Source organism: Protomyctophum parallelum, assembly GCF_964188405.1.
Source record: "Protomyctophum parallelum genome assembly, chromosome: 9".
NCBI classification, from domain to species: domain Eukaryota; kingdom Metazoa; phylum Chordata; class Actinopteri; order Myctophiformes; family Myctophidae; genus Protomyctophum; species Protomyctophum parallelum.
The window spans coordinates 7250098-7266396 of NC_139706.1; the positions used below are offsets into that span (position 1 = coordinate 7250098).

At 40.6% G+C, this 16299-nt stretch overlaps 1 protein-coding gene across 2 annotated transcripts in view; it reads left to right on the forward strand.

Annotated features, from left to right (window-relative positions):
* Window positions 1–9468: 9468 nt before the first annotated feature.
* bace1 (beta-secretase 1) overlaps window positions 9469–16299 on the forward strand; it is a 22143-nt gene continuing 15312 nt past the window's right edge. The window contains exon 1 of one of the 2 annotated variants that reach the window (XM_083772784.1): window positions 9469–9597. In XM_083772784.1, the coding sequence (XP_083628910.1) occupies window positions 9523–9597 (75 nt within the window). In that variant the 5' untranslated portion in view covers window positions 9469–9522. Of the gene's footprint in view, window positions 9598–10774; window positions 10841–16299 lie in introns of those variants that run through there. The other variant, XM_083772785.1, reaches the window with a different exon arrangement.

Below are 16299 nucleotides of genomic sequence, written 5' to 3' on the forward strand. Positions count from 1 at the left end.
AGTTTGGGGCAGAGGTTCATGGTTGGCATCCAGGGAGTGTGTGTGCAAAATATGGCATCGACCGGATTAACGGTGGCCGAGATTAGCTGTTCACGGACACACGGACGGACACACAAACGGACACACAAACGGACGGACGGAGTGCAAAACATACTCTCCCCACATGCCTTCGGCCTGGTGGAGACAATAATAATAAAGGGTAATAATAATAACTAGAAGAAGTGCCCTTCTGGGCACAGGTCTCCACCAGGAGGATAGGAGTGTGTGTGATGTTTGGCAAAATGTTTAGGAGTACTATAAACATGCTTTTTTTGTTTTTTTGCAACAATGTTCATGTCATGTCATTTTGTTGAGGAAATGCAGAGCCAAATAACAGCACTACGAACTGTGCCACCGTGCCCCATTACCCTATAATAATTGACATGACTGTACATGGTTTTTGAAGTCATTCATAAAAACTGAACAGCAGCATTATTGACTCACCTTAAGGCTATCGATCTCGATCTGAGGACAGAAAGAAGAGTTGGAGTTATAAATGCTGAACAGAATCCAACAATAATAATAATAACTAGAAAAAGTGCCCTTCCGGGCACAGGTCTCCACCAGGTTATCCACAGATCCGTGCAGTTAGAGGTAAAAACACTTTTCGGCCAGTTATAGCGCCACCTTGAGGCTGAGTTGAAATTGTTCATGTGGCATTTCGTCCTCGGCCTAGTGGGAATGTGGGTGCACAATTTCACGGAAATCACGCGATGTGTTCATGATTTGCAGCATTTTGTTTGAAACTGAGCACTCCTGTGAACTTTGGAAGCCAATCTTAACCAATCAGGATGGAGTCTGATAAATCTGAAAGACCCGTTTCGTTGAATGGCTCTAGAGAGACTGTGTACCAATTTGCGTGATGTTTGGACAAAATCTGTAGGTGTACTGTGCAAAAACTTGTTTTGCACAAAGCGGCCTCCTGGTGGCGCTATAACAGGCCGTTCTGGAAAGTTTGGGGCAGAGGTTCATGGTTGGCATCCAGGGAGTGTGTGTGCAAAATATGGCATCGACCGGGTTAACGGTGGCCGAGATTAGCTGTTCACGGACACACGGACGGACACACGGACGGACGGACGGACGGACGGACACGCGGACGGACGGAGTGCAAAACATACTCTCCCCACATGCCTTCGGCCTGGTGGAGACAATTACTGAAGTCAGTGTGTTGTGTTGTGTTGCTGTGTCAGTTCACTGTGTGGTAATGAAGTCAGTTAGTTGTGTTGTGTTGCTGTGTCAGTTCACTGTGTGGTACTGAAGTCAGTTAGTTGTGTTTGTGGTGTTATAGGCCTTAGCTGGATGCTTTAATTCCCTTGTTCCGTTGGTAGAGTTTAAAAGGAACCCTGCAGCTATTAATACAAATATGCCTTAAAACATTATACACAACTACAACTAAAACTAAAATACTGATTGTACAGTTAGGACCCTCTCGAAAACGAGATACTATATCTCAATGGGGTAGCCTATTCCTAAAGATAAAAGAATAAAAGATAAAGAATTTCAAACAAAATGTAAAAATAAAAACTTTCATAAATAAAGCAAATTTCACTCAATAGGACCTGTTCCTGTCGCAAGTTAATTATGTCATATGTCCAGATGGTCTAGGCCTATGGAGTGCATGGAATGCACACTCCACATAATAATAATAATTATTATTATAATTTACATGACTGTACACGGTTCTTGAAGTGATCAAAACTGAACAACAGCATTATTGACTCACCGTATGGATGTTGATGTACTGTACCACCCACGCCAGCCAGGCGTTCCAATAATCCTCTTTTACCAAAACATAATAATGGTTAATGAGTTGTTATCGTCCTCTGTTACCAAAACATAATAATGGTTAATGAGTTGTTACCGTCCTCTGTTACCAAGTATATTAAGCCACAAAACTAACGTCATTTGTATTGTTGACCAATTTCTAAAATATTTGCACAACTTTCGTTCAACTTTGACCCCTCCATCACATGGAACTATTTTTTGGGCGTAGTGATATGGACACAAAAAACATATAGTTCCGTGTGATAAAGGGGTCAAAAATGGACAAAAGTTGCACAAATATTTTAGAAATTGGTCAACAATACAAATGACGCTATAGTTTTGTGGATTAATTAATGAGTGACCTCCAGTGAACTATCCCTTTAAATTAAAGCCTGTGTACATACCTTGAGGTATGGCAGCGGGGGGCAGGGACAGGCTGGTAGCCGGCACAGCTGGAGCCAACATGGAGGCCATGCAGATCAGGAGACACAGCTTCATCTGCTGACAGTATAGGAATGAGGTGGAAAAGGTTTTACTTAAGTAAAAGTACCAATACTGCAATTTAGAACTACTTCGTTACAAGTAAAGTACGGAATTGAAAATGTACTTGAGTAAAAGTACAAAAGTATTAAAAAGTACTAAAAGTAAAAGTACTCTTATTGCAGAATGTCCCACTTCACAAGTTCAAAAGGTGTACAAAATCTATTGAAAATAGCCGATCTACAAGCTCAAATTGCCAAAATGTATAGCGTTGAAGTGGATAATGCATGTTTTTTAATCAAATTTTTAATCTCCAAAGTAACTACAGTAACTAAAAGATTCAAACAATTGTAGTTGAGTAAAAGTAAAACAATTGCCTCTGAGATGTAGTGTGGAGAAGAAGTAAAAGTAGGCTACTGGAAATTGGAAATACTCAAGTAAAGTACAAATACTTCAAAATTGTACAGTATTGATTGATTGATTGATTGAAATAGTTTGCAGAATTACAGTATACATTTCAAGCACAACTCGATACAAAAACTGTTAACTGTGAGTGGACGACCCAATTAAGCATTACACTTGTTTACAAGAGGGTCCACCTTGTTCAATTCATCAAAAAATGTAGAGACCCTTCCCTTTAAAAAGGGAAAAGAAACTTATACAGTGAGGGGAAAAAGGGGTGGGGGGGATTCAGACTTTACGGTGGTGGTGGTTCTGTATGGCAAACTACAATCAACTATGGCTTGCTGAAGCATAACAACATTATATAAAATTAAAATAAATAAATAATTACTTTAAACATTAAAGTGGACAGCAAATGGACTCACCGCTTCAAAGCTGTTGTCCTGTTGGCTCGATGCTTCTGAGATAAATGTAAATCAGAAACTGATGCAATAGAATAAGGAGCATGGACTTATGAACACTTAACCAAACAAAAAAGTGTGACCTTGCCATGACGATCATGGTTGGTCACTGTTGTACGAATCATAACAGAAAACGTCACGTTCTCCAATGTAGATGAGATGTGCTGCACGCACACACGCACGCACACACACACACACACACAGGCACTTGCACAGGCACACAAGCGAGCACGCACGCATGCATGCACGCACGCACAGGCACACACAGCTTGGTGGCTATAATTCAGATCTGCAGCTAGCAGAAGAATTTAATTAGTTCTACACAAGATTTGATGTTCACGACTTTAAAGAACAACACTCTGAGCTGAAAGGGCAGTTGTTGACATCCACGGTTCACGATGTCTCTTTTGATGAGCTTAGTGTGATTAGGTGTTTTAAAAAGTGTAAACCTAAGAAGTCCAGGCCCTGCTAACATCGGTGGCCGTCTACTCACTGTCTGTGCAGAACAGCTAGGCCCTATTTTTCATTTTATATTTCAACTATCTCTTACTCAGCAGAGGGTGCCATCTTAAGCGCTCCACTGTGTTGCCAGTAGCCAAGAAACCTCGTCCCAAGGCTCTAAATGACTTCAGACCTGTGGCATTAACCTCTGTGGTTATGAAGTCATTTGAGAGACTCATTAAAGAAGAGCTCTTGTCAAAAACAGAGTGTTACCTGGACCCTATGCAATTTGCATACAGGGCTAGGAGAGGGGTGTCCGATGCTACCATCACCTTACTGAACCTTCTTTTCAAACACCTGGAAGTTAGCAAGAAACATGCTAGGCTGCTTTTTGACTTTTTGTTGACTTCTCATCAGCCTTCAACACCATTCAGCCACACATACTAGTTGGAAAACTAGCAAACAACTTTGGCTTAGACCCTGGTATCATTGGTTGGGTTCTGGATTTCCTCACAAATAGAACCCAGAGGGTAAGGGTGAATGGGAAGCTTTCTGGTGAATTAACATCATCCACCGGTTCACCCCAAGGTTGTGTACTCTCCCCACTCTTATATATCTTGTACACAAATTATTGCAGAAGTCAATATGCCGACAGACACATTATTAAATTTGCTGATGATTCTGTCATTGTTAGTCTGTTGGGTGATGGTGAGGTCAGCCATGGTCCAGTTGTGGATGATTTTGTTTCTTGGTGTGAGGAGGCATTCTTACAACTGAACGTCACAAAGACCAAAGACATGTTTATTGATTTCCGTTGAGGTCCACCTGCTCCTCATTGCAGTGTTATTGATGGCCAGCCAGTAGAGTTTGTAACAAATTACAAATATCTCGGGACAATGATAGACAATCGTCTCAAATTCGACTGCAACACTGAAATGGTGTGTAAGAAAGGCCAGCAGCGCCTTTTTTGTCTGAGAAAGTTGGCCAAATTTCAGGTCGATAAGTCATTGATGATTTTATTTTATAGATCCTTCATTGAGTCTGTCCTCACCTTTGCTGCCATTTGCTGGTATGGTAACCTCGGTGTCAGACAGAAAAATGCCCTTAACGGGCTTGTTAAGGGGGCCAGCAAAATTGTGGGGGCAAAATTCAGCGGCCTGAGTTATTTGTATGATGAGCAGGTGCTAAAAAAAGCATCATGTATTAGAGCAGACAGCTCTCACCCCCTATACCGGGAATATGAATTCCTGCCATCCGGCCAATGGTTAAAGACCCCTGTTACAAAAACAAACAGGTACAAAGTTTCATTCATACCTACCTCCATCCGAGCCATCAACAAGGGAAGTAGGAGGAGGTAGATGTAATTACACTTTATATTTAATGTAACATCTGTATCTTGTGATAATGCATACGTATGTCTGTTGTTCTGTATGTTGTACGTATGTTTGTAATGTCTCTGAGAGCTTTTATTATCTGCTGTAAAACGAAGTGCCCAGTTTGGGAAATTGGGACATATGAATAAACTTGACCTTGACCACACACACGCACAGGAACACACACACACACACACACACGCACACACACACACACACACACACACACACACACACACACACACACACACACACACACACACACACACACACACACACACACACACACACACACACACACACGCACACACGCACACACACACAGTATTCTGTTGGTCAGCACAGACAGAACTTTAGCCCCGACCGTGTTCCAGATAGGTCATTCATATTGTCACCTTATACTCCTCAGTCTTCATATCATCATTTTACCCTTAGTCTACTGCCTGTTTACTCCGGGTTGTTCTCCTTATCATCATTAATGTCATGTCATTCATGTTTATGGCCAAAATATGTTTTAATCTGTCCCATTTAATATCTTGTTCAGTCGCCATACTATCTCTTCTCAGTCACCAAGTTATGGTAGGCGCTGTTTTTTAATGCAACATGCAGCTGCTGTGTTATCAGTCTAGTTTGACCTTGGCCTAGTAACTTCGCACAGTGCAGGGAAAGTTATCTACAGGTTGCCTCTGTGCTTTCCCGGTCTATGGCCATCAATGACTGAACCAAGGAAGATGAACTCTACGTCGCTACGCCACCCTCATCATCAATGCGTTGGACTAATGAGAGACCGCCAACCCTGGTCTTGTCATCTGACATTGCGGACATGAATCATCTCCAGCCAATGAACTTCATATCAACAAATCTGACGTGATCTGCAGTATTTAGCCTGGAACAATACTGTGAAGAGGAGGTTCCGTTCAGTGTGGTTCTTTTGGAATCCATCTAGGAACAATTGATTATTCTAAATTATATTGATGTATTATACTATCATATTCTGAACCATGTAGCACATTCTCTATGTAAATTGACTTTATACCAACTAAAATAATTGTTAAAACCTGAAACTTTTCTCAGAACTTTATTTCATCTGTCAAGTCATTTTTAAGGCATCTTTCTATTTTTTGGTACAGTGACTGTCATTTAAAATTTAAAGGGCTACTCACTCATTTTTAACGTAAATACAGCATGGTATTTGGTCTCCCTGCTGGGTTATTTGAAGGTATATTTATTTATAGTCCTTTCTAAATTATCATTACAAAATAGATTTATTTTTATCCATTAATTGATCCTTGGGTCGCCGGATTTAAATTGATCTATTAATTGGTATCTTCTCGCCGGATTTTATTTCCATTAATAGGTATTTTTAATTTATTTCTATTAACTACCTCCACTATTTGTCCACTAATCCTAATGGACTCCACAGGTTCTTTTTCATGAATGACAAGTCCCTTTGATCCCTAAGGAGCTTTTATCACATTACTTGTACTCTGTAATCTGTATGCTTCCTCTGTGTCCCCCTTCTTCAGTAAGGCAACCAAGGCCATATTATCACCCCATTCGACTGTTTCAGTGCATAGAATATGCGTCATCGGGACCATGCAATGGGCCCAGTGTGCCTCGCTCGGCCAAGCGAGTCGCCGTGCCGAGTGTTGCGACGGCCACCAGACCCGACTCAGCGCCGCTCCATGGGGAGGTCATGGGGAGGCCGTTCCACAGGTCCATGGGGAGGCCGTTCCACATGGGGAGTCCATGGGGAGGCCGTTCCACAGGTCCATGGGTAGGCCGTTCCACAGGTGCAGTGCTGGGATGTCCGGAAGCCAAGCGACGATGCAATGGAGGGCTCGTCTGAGGACGACCTAGAAGACTAAAAAGAGAGAGATAGGGCTTGGGGTTAACCAAACCTATACAACTACACTAACACCACACAACCTCAACAACATCAATGCATGAGAATAAACAAGGCTTAAAAAAAAAAAAAAAGCCTTGTTTATTAATTTTGACTTTTTTTTGTGTGGAGTGGAACCCGAGTCGAGTCCATATTTACACTCCAGGCCTGCAGGGTCAAAGTAAAAATATAAACAGGAAACAGAACCATGTGTCCAAATTTGGGCCAGAGACTAGTCATTCAGCCAACTCTCTCTCTCTCTCTCTCCTCTCTGGCTCTCTCTCTCCTCTCTCTCTCTGTTTCTCTCTCTCTGTTTCAATGAGGAGCAAGCAGTTGCCAAAATGCATTCCACTGACTCACTGCTGCCCTCTTGTGGTGGTTTTCTATGCACCGCACTATCTGGTTATTCATAATTTTATTGTTTTTCTATTTAATTTGCCAACTAAGAACACACTGGACTGACTGTACTTTACATATGTACTTTACTTGAAATATGTTGTTTGCATGATTTCATCACCTATGGTTACTATTGAGGAGAGACTTCCGCACACTCGACTTACTAATGCCTTAGGAAGGTTGAAAGACCGAAACGTCATATTGTGGACATCAAATAAAAAGCTCTTTAACCAGCAGGTGGCAGTGTGCGTGTCTCGATCCCTCCATCACCTACAGGGTAAAAATTGGAAATATTAATTGACTGCACATGAAAGAGCTCATGATTTTATCAGTGCATTGATTTGACTAGACTGGTGCTCGCAGCTGTAGAGCACTGAGTCACTATAACGATGGAAGTCGGAGATCCCACCTGGCTATGCAATACCCGTTGTACCCGTGTCAGAGTAGCCGTTCCACCCTGTTAACAGGCCAGCTCCATAATACAGGAATAAGCTATATGGACCCTGGGCAGGGGCCCTGTCCCGAGCCCGGCCCCGGGTAGAGGCCTTTTGTGGCGGTTCTTGACAACCGTGGGTCCGACCGACTTGAGACCGGGCACTGCACTCCCTGTGGAGGTGTAGCACGTGTGTGTCGAATTTGAAGTCGGTGGGGCGAACGGTTCTCGAGTTATGTAACAGCCGTACAGACAGACAGATGTACAGAGAGAGACATGGTGCATTCATAGATAAGATATCTGTAGTTATGTATTGTTTGTTTATTTATTTTTTGTTTGTTTGTTTGTTTATTTATTTATTTATTTATTTATTTATTTATTTATTTATTTATTTATTTATTTATTTATTTGTTTATTTGTTTATTTGTTTGTTTATTTGTTTATTTGTTTATTTATTTATTTGTTTATTTGTTTATTTATTATTCATTCGTATATTCATTCATTCATTTATCTATTTATTTATCTATTAAACAGCGCCCCCTGCTGTTGGTTTCGGAATCTGTTCTTGAGAGCCGAGAAACCACATTGTCCAGAATGCAACGCGCGCTGCGTCGTATGTGCAGCCCTAGCCTACTTCCTGCTCAGACTCAGAGTGGCTGCTGCTGCTGCCTGCAGGGAGATGCTGAGGAGGATGCGGGATTGATAGAGAGAGAGAGAGAGAGAGAGAGAGAGAGAGAGAGAATGAACGGATAGAGGAGATGAAGAAGATGGAGATCTGTCAGTCCCAAACGGTCGCCTGAAGGAGGATAAACCTGGGGCCTGCGGTTTGTTGGGAGGACGGGGGATCTGTTTTTATTTGGACGCACGGAGAGGAGAGAGAGAGAGAGAGAGACAGAGAGATTTTTGCCCGTTTTTATAAACGGCGACGGCGGCTTTGATCTGTCCCGACCATCCGCGGTCCGGATCGGGAGGATTCTTTACAGTGTGGGACCTTGATGTCTAAATTTAGTTCTCCTGCTGCGGATTGTTTTGGTTAAAAAGACGATTTGGGGACGGATCCGTGAAGGAGACGAAAGAATCACCCTTTCATATGCATCTGACTGAGAGAGAAAAGGGAGAGATCAAAGTGGGACATTTGGTGTAATATCTGTGCATCCTTTTCTAGACTTGATCTTCAATGAAGGATATTTCGCTCACAGCAGAACTGCCATGAATATGCTGCTCTCATAATAAGCTGTTGTTAATTTTGCGCAGAACCTTGATGAATTGAGTATGATGAAGGACCCCAATGGAAACAAGCCAAGAAAAGGCTTTATTCTTGGGTTTAAATCCTCTTAGCAGACCTTGTTGTATTGATCTTGAACTGTACTTTCCTCTTTTATCCCCCTGCAAAGTGCAAGTATTCAATCAATCAAATCAATCAATCAATCAAGCAATCGATCTTTTTACGCACGAAAAACCCCCCAAAAACATCACAACTGAAGGTGAATATGTCAACCTCAAAGGATCTCTAATATAAAAACCCCTACCACAGGACCACAAGTTGAACCATCCATCATGGGTGTTCTCCTCTATGCATGCTGGGTATTGGTGTCTTTTTGGACCAACACTCTGCGTTGTGATGCCAGCAGCAGCGTCTCAGAGTCTGATGGAGGAGGAGAAGGAGGGAGTCTGGTCCTCAGGGTGCCTCTGCGCCAGGGCACACTGCTGCTGGCAGCACCCAGTGGTGCCGCCGCTGGCGCAGGGGGGCCGCGCGCCAGCGCCACCCCCACGACCACCACCACCACCACGGGCAGGAGGAGGAGGAGGAGAGGGGTGGTGTCGCCCAGCGGCATCAACTTCGTGGACATGATCGATAACCTCAGAGGGAAGTCCGGACAGGGATACTACGTGGAGATGGCCGTGGGCTCACCTCCACAGAAGGTACGTAAGCAACACGCGTCGCATATGTAGCAGAGTGGCTCAGAGCCTCTGACCGATGGCCTCAAAAGTCTAACGTCTCCCCCGGTCCAGAGGGATATCCCTTTGGTCTAGTGGTTATGATGTTGGACTTTCACGCGGGAGGCCCGAGTTCGAATCCCGGGCGTTACATTGGTGCCGTTGACCCGGATCGGGTTTCCCATGGGAGGGAGGAGGTCAAAAGGGAGGTGAGTGTAGCAGAGTTGTTCAGAGCCTCTGCCTGATGGCCTCAAAAGTCTAATATCTCCCCCAGTCCAGAGGGATAAGTGGTTAAGATGTTGGACTTTCATGCGGGAGCTATAGGCCCGAGTTAAAATCCCAGGCGTTACACATATTCACTCACCTCCACAGAACGTAAGAAACAACACGCGTCGCATATACACTCACCTCCACAGAACGTAAGTACTAACAACACGTGTCGCATATTCACTCACCTCCACAGAACGTAAGTAACAACATTTCCATATATATCGATATTATCCTGAGCTGGAGTCGAACCCCGATCTCCAACTCAGTAGACAAGGCAAGCAACAAGCCGCGCCAAGAGAGCTAGCTCCCTTGGAGGAGCAAGTCACGGCCAGGTCTTTCGCAGGGTTCCTAACACTATATACAGTATCGTGGCCTCTGTGTCGTGATACATATATACTGTATCTATCGTGAGATTGCAAGCAATATCCACCACTAGTAACATAGGCCTATATGTACGAGGAGTAAGAATAATCTCACACACAGGTGTTTTAATAAAATAAGGTTGATGAATGCAGTGTTCATAAGGTGCTGTTCAATAGAACACTGGCTCTCTGTGTGTCGGGGGGGGGGGGGGGGGGGTTAACCCATTCAGGACCCCTTTTGGGGTTCTTTTTGCTATCTACAGTAACAATAACATTCAGCCTCAGTCCTAAATGGTAAGACCTTCTTAATATGCCAAAAACATTGTGATTGGCCAGAATGAGATGATGATATAGGTCGGAGCTTATCATACATCGATTCTGGCCAATCACAATGTGGGTCCTCACTTTTTGTCTTCAATGAGGGAACCCCGCTGACCTCCCTGGGGGGTCGTGACCCACAGGTTGAGAACCACTGGTTTAGAGAGTGTCCATGGTCCGCCCTTGAGATTGGGAGCTCAACCGATATACCAAAGAAGACTTTAAAAATGAGAACCAATGCCTCCCTGCTTGACACTCAGCAAGGGTTGGACTGGGGGGTCCCTACGACATACTAGCGTCATGTCCATGGCGTGTACTTGTATATCATGTCCTTGTGAAATAGATTCTAGATTCAGGATGACAGGGGCCCAGGGCTGTACTCATTGTACATCAAGCCGCGTCACTCCACACTCCACAGAGACAGGAGATATACCCTGTGGGCCACCAGTCGTCGACTAATACTAGTTGACAGAAGTTGAATGTTCGTCGACTACCTTTTTAAATGGAAACTAAACTATTATGACTAAAACTAAGACTACATTCAACAGATAAAAACTAGGCTAAAACGTTAAGAGGAGAAGAGGCCATTTCATGCTCAGTTGAGCTCAGGTTTTGCGCTCTGAAAATAGCCGATCTGCAAGCTCAGCGACGCGTTGTGAGCTTGTAGATCAGCTATTTTCAGCATGCAACCAAGTAAAATCTGCCATTACAACAACATCAAGGCCCTCAAAAATGCTAATTTTGAAGTTTCGGTAGCACTTTACAATAATGACCCGTTATAAAGCATTTATAAACGTTTATAAGCAGTTTGTAGACTATTAACAAATCATTATTAACCTGTTTGTTGACATTCGTAAATGATTATTAAAACCGTTATAACTATGGTTACAAATCATTTATAAGGTATTAGTAAGTAGTAAACTATTCATTAATAAGCCATTTATATACATCTGTAAATGATTATTAAATCATTTGTAATGACCCCATGATAAAGCATTTATAAACGTTTATAAGCAGTTTGTAGACTATTAACAAATCATTAACAACCTGCTTGTTTACATTTGTAAATGATTACTAAAACCTTTATAACAAATTTACAAATAATTTATAAAGTATTAGTAAGTAGTAAAACTATTCATGAATAAGCCATGTATAATACATCTGTAAATGATTATTAAATCATTTGTAACTGATGTTATATAATATATACAAGCTATTTGTATATTTGGGAAATGTGTTTGTTCATGTTTAACATATACTTTGTAAAACATTCCTAAAATATCTATAAATCCTTAGTACATGTTATTAAGTGGAGGAGGACAGTCATACTCGGATACGAGTGACCACCGATGATGATGAAAGTGACGACAGTTCATAATTTACAACTGTCTGTTAATGTTTGTTCATGTTTAACATATGCTTTGTAAAACATTCCTAAAACATATATAAATCCTTAGTACATGTTATTAAGGTCCCTATAGTAAAGTGACGACAGTTCATAATTTACAACTGTCTGTTAATGTTTGTTCATGTTTAACATATGCTTTGTAAAACATTCCTAAAACATATATAAATCCTTAGTACATGTTATTAAGGTCCCTATAGTAAAGTGACGACAGTTCATAATTTACAACTGTCTGTTAATGTTTGTTCATGTTTAACATATGCTTTGTAAAACATTCCTAAAACATATATAAATCCTTAGTACATGTTATTAAGGTCCCTATAGTAAAGTGACGACAGTTCATAATTTACAACTGTCTGTTAATGTTTGTTCATGTTTAACATATGCTTTGTAAAACATTCCTAAAACGTATATAAATCCTTAGTACATGTTATTAAGGTCCCTATAGTAAAGTGACGACAGTTCATCATTTACAACTGTCTGTTAATGTTTGTTCATGTTTAACATATGCTTTGTAAAACATTCCTAAAACATATATAAATCCTTAGTACATGTTATTAAGGTCCCTATAGTAAAGTGACGACAGTTCATCATTTACAACTGTCTGTTAATGTTTGTTCATGTTTAACCCTACATCATTTTATGTTGAAGATGTTGTGTTGCATTGTGGGTAATCCTCAGTACAGAGGAACTCCATACTGAGGGTAAGATGGTCTCCTGTTTGCTCAGGCACAAACAAATTAATTACAAACATCTAAGCTTCATATAAGTGGCCAGATATGCACTCATGTTTACATAGTGTTATTCAGTAACATTCGTTTTTGTATGACATGGTATCATAATTGTTTGAAAAACGGTTAGCATGTTAGCTAGCTGTTAGCACAGCTGTTAGCTGTGCTGTGTAGCCTGTGTTACATGAGAATTCACTGACACTCCATGTAAGTGAATTCTCAAAAACGAATGTTACTGAATAACACTATGTAAACATGAGTGCATATCTGGCCACTTATATGAAGCATAGATGTTTGTAATTAATTTGTTTGTGCCTGAGCAAACAGGAGACCATCTTACCCTCAGTATGGAGTTCCTCTGTACTGAGGATTACCCACAATGCAACACAACATCTTCAACATAAAATGATGTAGGGTTAAACATGAACAAACATTAACAGACAGTTGTAAATGATGAACTGTCGTCACTTTACTATAGGGACCTTAATAACATGTACTAAGGATTTATATACGTTTTAGGAATGTTTTACAAAGCATATGTTAAACATGAACAAACATTAACAGATAGTTGTAAATTATGAACCCTACATAATTTTATGTTGAAGATGTGTTGCATTGTGGGTAATCCTCAGTACAGAGGAACTCCATACTGAGGGTAAGATGGTCTCCTGTTTGCTCAGGCACAAACACATTAATTACAAACATCTATGCTTCATATAAGTGGCCAGATATGCACTCATGTTTACATAGTGTTATTCAGTAACATTCGTTTTTGAGAATTCACTTACATGGAGTGTCAGTGAATTATCATGTAACACAGGCTACACAGCACAGCTAACAGCTGTGCTAACAGCTAGCTAACATGCTAACCGTTTTTCAAACAATTAAATAAACAATGTCATATGATACCATGTCATACAAAAATGAATGTTACTGAATAACACTATGTAAACATGAGTGCATATCTGGCCACTTATATGAAGCTTAGATGTTTGTAATTAATTTGTTTGTGCCTGAGCAAACAGGAGACCATCTTACCCTCAGTATGGAGTTCCTCTGTACTGAGGATTACCCACAATGCAACACAACATCTTCAACATAAAATGATGTAGGGTTAAACATGAACAAACATTAACAGACAGTTGTAAATGATGAACTGTCGTCACTTTACTATAGGGACCTTAATAACATGTACTAAGGATTTATATATGTTTTAGGAATGTTTTACAAAGCATATGTTAAACATGAACAAACATTAACAGACAGTTGTAAATGATGAACTGTCGTCACTTTACTATAGGGACCTTAATAACATGTACTAAGGATTTATATACGTTTTAGGAATGTTTTACAAAGCATATGTTAAACATGAACAAACATTAACAGACAGTTGTAAATTATGAACTGTCGTCACTTTACTATAGGGACCTTAATAACATGTACTAAGGATTTATATATGTTTTAGGAATGTTTTACAAAGCATATGTTAAACATGAACAAACATTAACAGACAGTTGTAAATTATGAACTGTCGTCACTTTACTATAGGGACCTTAATAACATGTACTAAGGATTTATATATGTTTTAGGAATGTTTTACAAAGCATATGTTAAACATGAACAAACATTAACAGACAGTTGTAAATTATGAACTGTCGTCACTTTCATCATCATCGGTGGTCACTCGTATCCGAGTATGACTGTCCTCCTCCACTTAATAACATGTACTAAGGATCTATAGATATTTTAGGAATGTTTTACAAAGTATATGTTAAACATGAACAAACACATTTCCCAAATATACAAATAGCTTGTATATATTATATAACATCAGTTACAAATGATTTAATAATCATTTACAGATGTATTATACATGGCTTATTCATGAATAGTTTTACTACTTACTAATACTTTATAAATTATTTGTAAATTTGTTATAAAGGTTTTAGTAATCATTTACAAATGTAAACAAGCAGGTTGTTAATGATTTGTTAATAGTCTACAAACTGCTTATAAACGTTTATAAATGCTTTATCATGGGGTCATTACAAATGATTTAATAATCATTTACAGATGTATATAAATGGCTTATTAATGAATAGTTTACTACTTACTAATACCTTATAAATGATTTGTAACCATAGTTATAACGGTTTTAATAATCATTTACGAATGTCAACAAACAGGTTAATAATGATTTGTTAATAGTCTACAAACGGCTTATAAACGTTTATAAATGCTTTATAACGGGTCATTATTGTAAAGTGCTACCGAAGTTTCTATCACTAAACTAAAATTGAAATTTGCTGCCAAAATCAACTATACTATATGGGCCATATGGTTTAGGAACTGTTGTTTCCTTCCTAGGGCCCTACTTATTGACTTACTTACAGTGTCGGACTATAGTCTCTTTATGCAGGATTACCTTCCCTCAAGTAGATTAAGTTCATACGTCCTTATGTGGACTTACCTTACGGGGATTTAACACAGGGGAGATTGTGTGCACGCCTGTGACCTGTACATTTATATTTAGGCTCTGGGTGCTGGACATCGAGGAGAAGAGGGTAAATCAACTGCACACTATGGTTTAAAGCTCCAAAAACCTATTTTATTGAGGGGCGCTAGTCCCTTCTATACATCCAGCTTTTGGTTACCGTCGTCCACAAACTATGTCTTAAACAAACTCCCATTTGACAATGAATGGAGAATTTTACGCCATAGTGTCTGAGCATTGAGCATAGTGTCTATTTTACGCCGTGAGCATGTACTCACTTCACACGTGTGTGCAATGTTTCGACTTTATATTTTATTTGTGCCATTGATACAATGCGTTAGGATGCCATATGCAGTGTGTCGGATGCTTTACCTTCTCCTTGATTTAACCTAGAATGAACTATGTTCGTTTATTTAGCTTTCCTTGTTGCACAAAGACTTACTCTATGTTCCGGTATGTACCTGTTAGCGTTCTAATGTTCCTGTATGTACCTGTTAGCGTTCTAATGTTCCTGTATGTACCTGTTAGCGTTCTAATGCAGTGGTTCTCAACCGTTTCAGGCCCAGAGAGAGAGAGAGAGAGAGAGAGAGAGAGAGAGAGAGAGAATGAGAGAGAGAGAGAGAGAGAGAGATGGGGGGGAGGTGGGGCATATAATGAAGCCATTAATTCTCCAGAGAGAGGCGTGCCAGCTGTGGGTGGCAGCTGTGGGCACCAACTGGCACTTAGGGGCGAGAGGGAGAGAGAGAAAGAGGGAGAGAGAGAGAGAGTATAATTGGCAGCAACAAGTGACTGTTGAGGCTCTGTCCAAACTGGCTCACTCACGAATTACTTAGGGGGTGTACCATTATCTGATTAGCTACACCTGGCCTGTAGGGCATTGATCCACAGATTGGATTACTCAAGTAAATCTTTATCATGTGATCTAATCAATGATAAATGGTGCATTTATTATAGGTTCCGCACCTACACAACACTCTTATCAGGCCTGCCCAGTTCTAGATCTGGAGAGTCTGGGTGTAAATATGCACCAATGGCAGCAGTCTCAGGAGATATGGGATGGGAACCTTGTGAGGTCCGGTGGAAGGTCTGCACCGCCAGGTTGTGGAA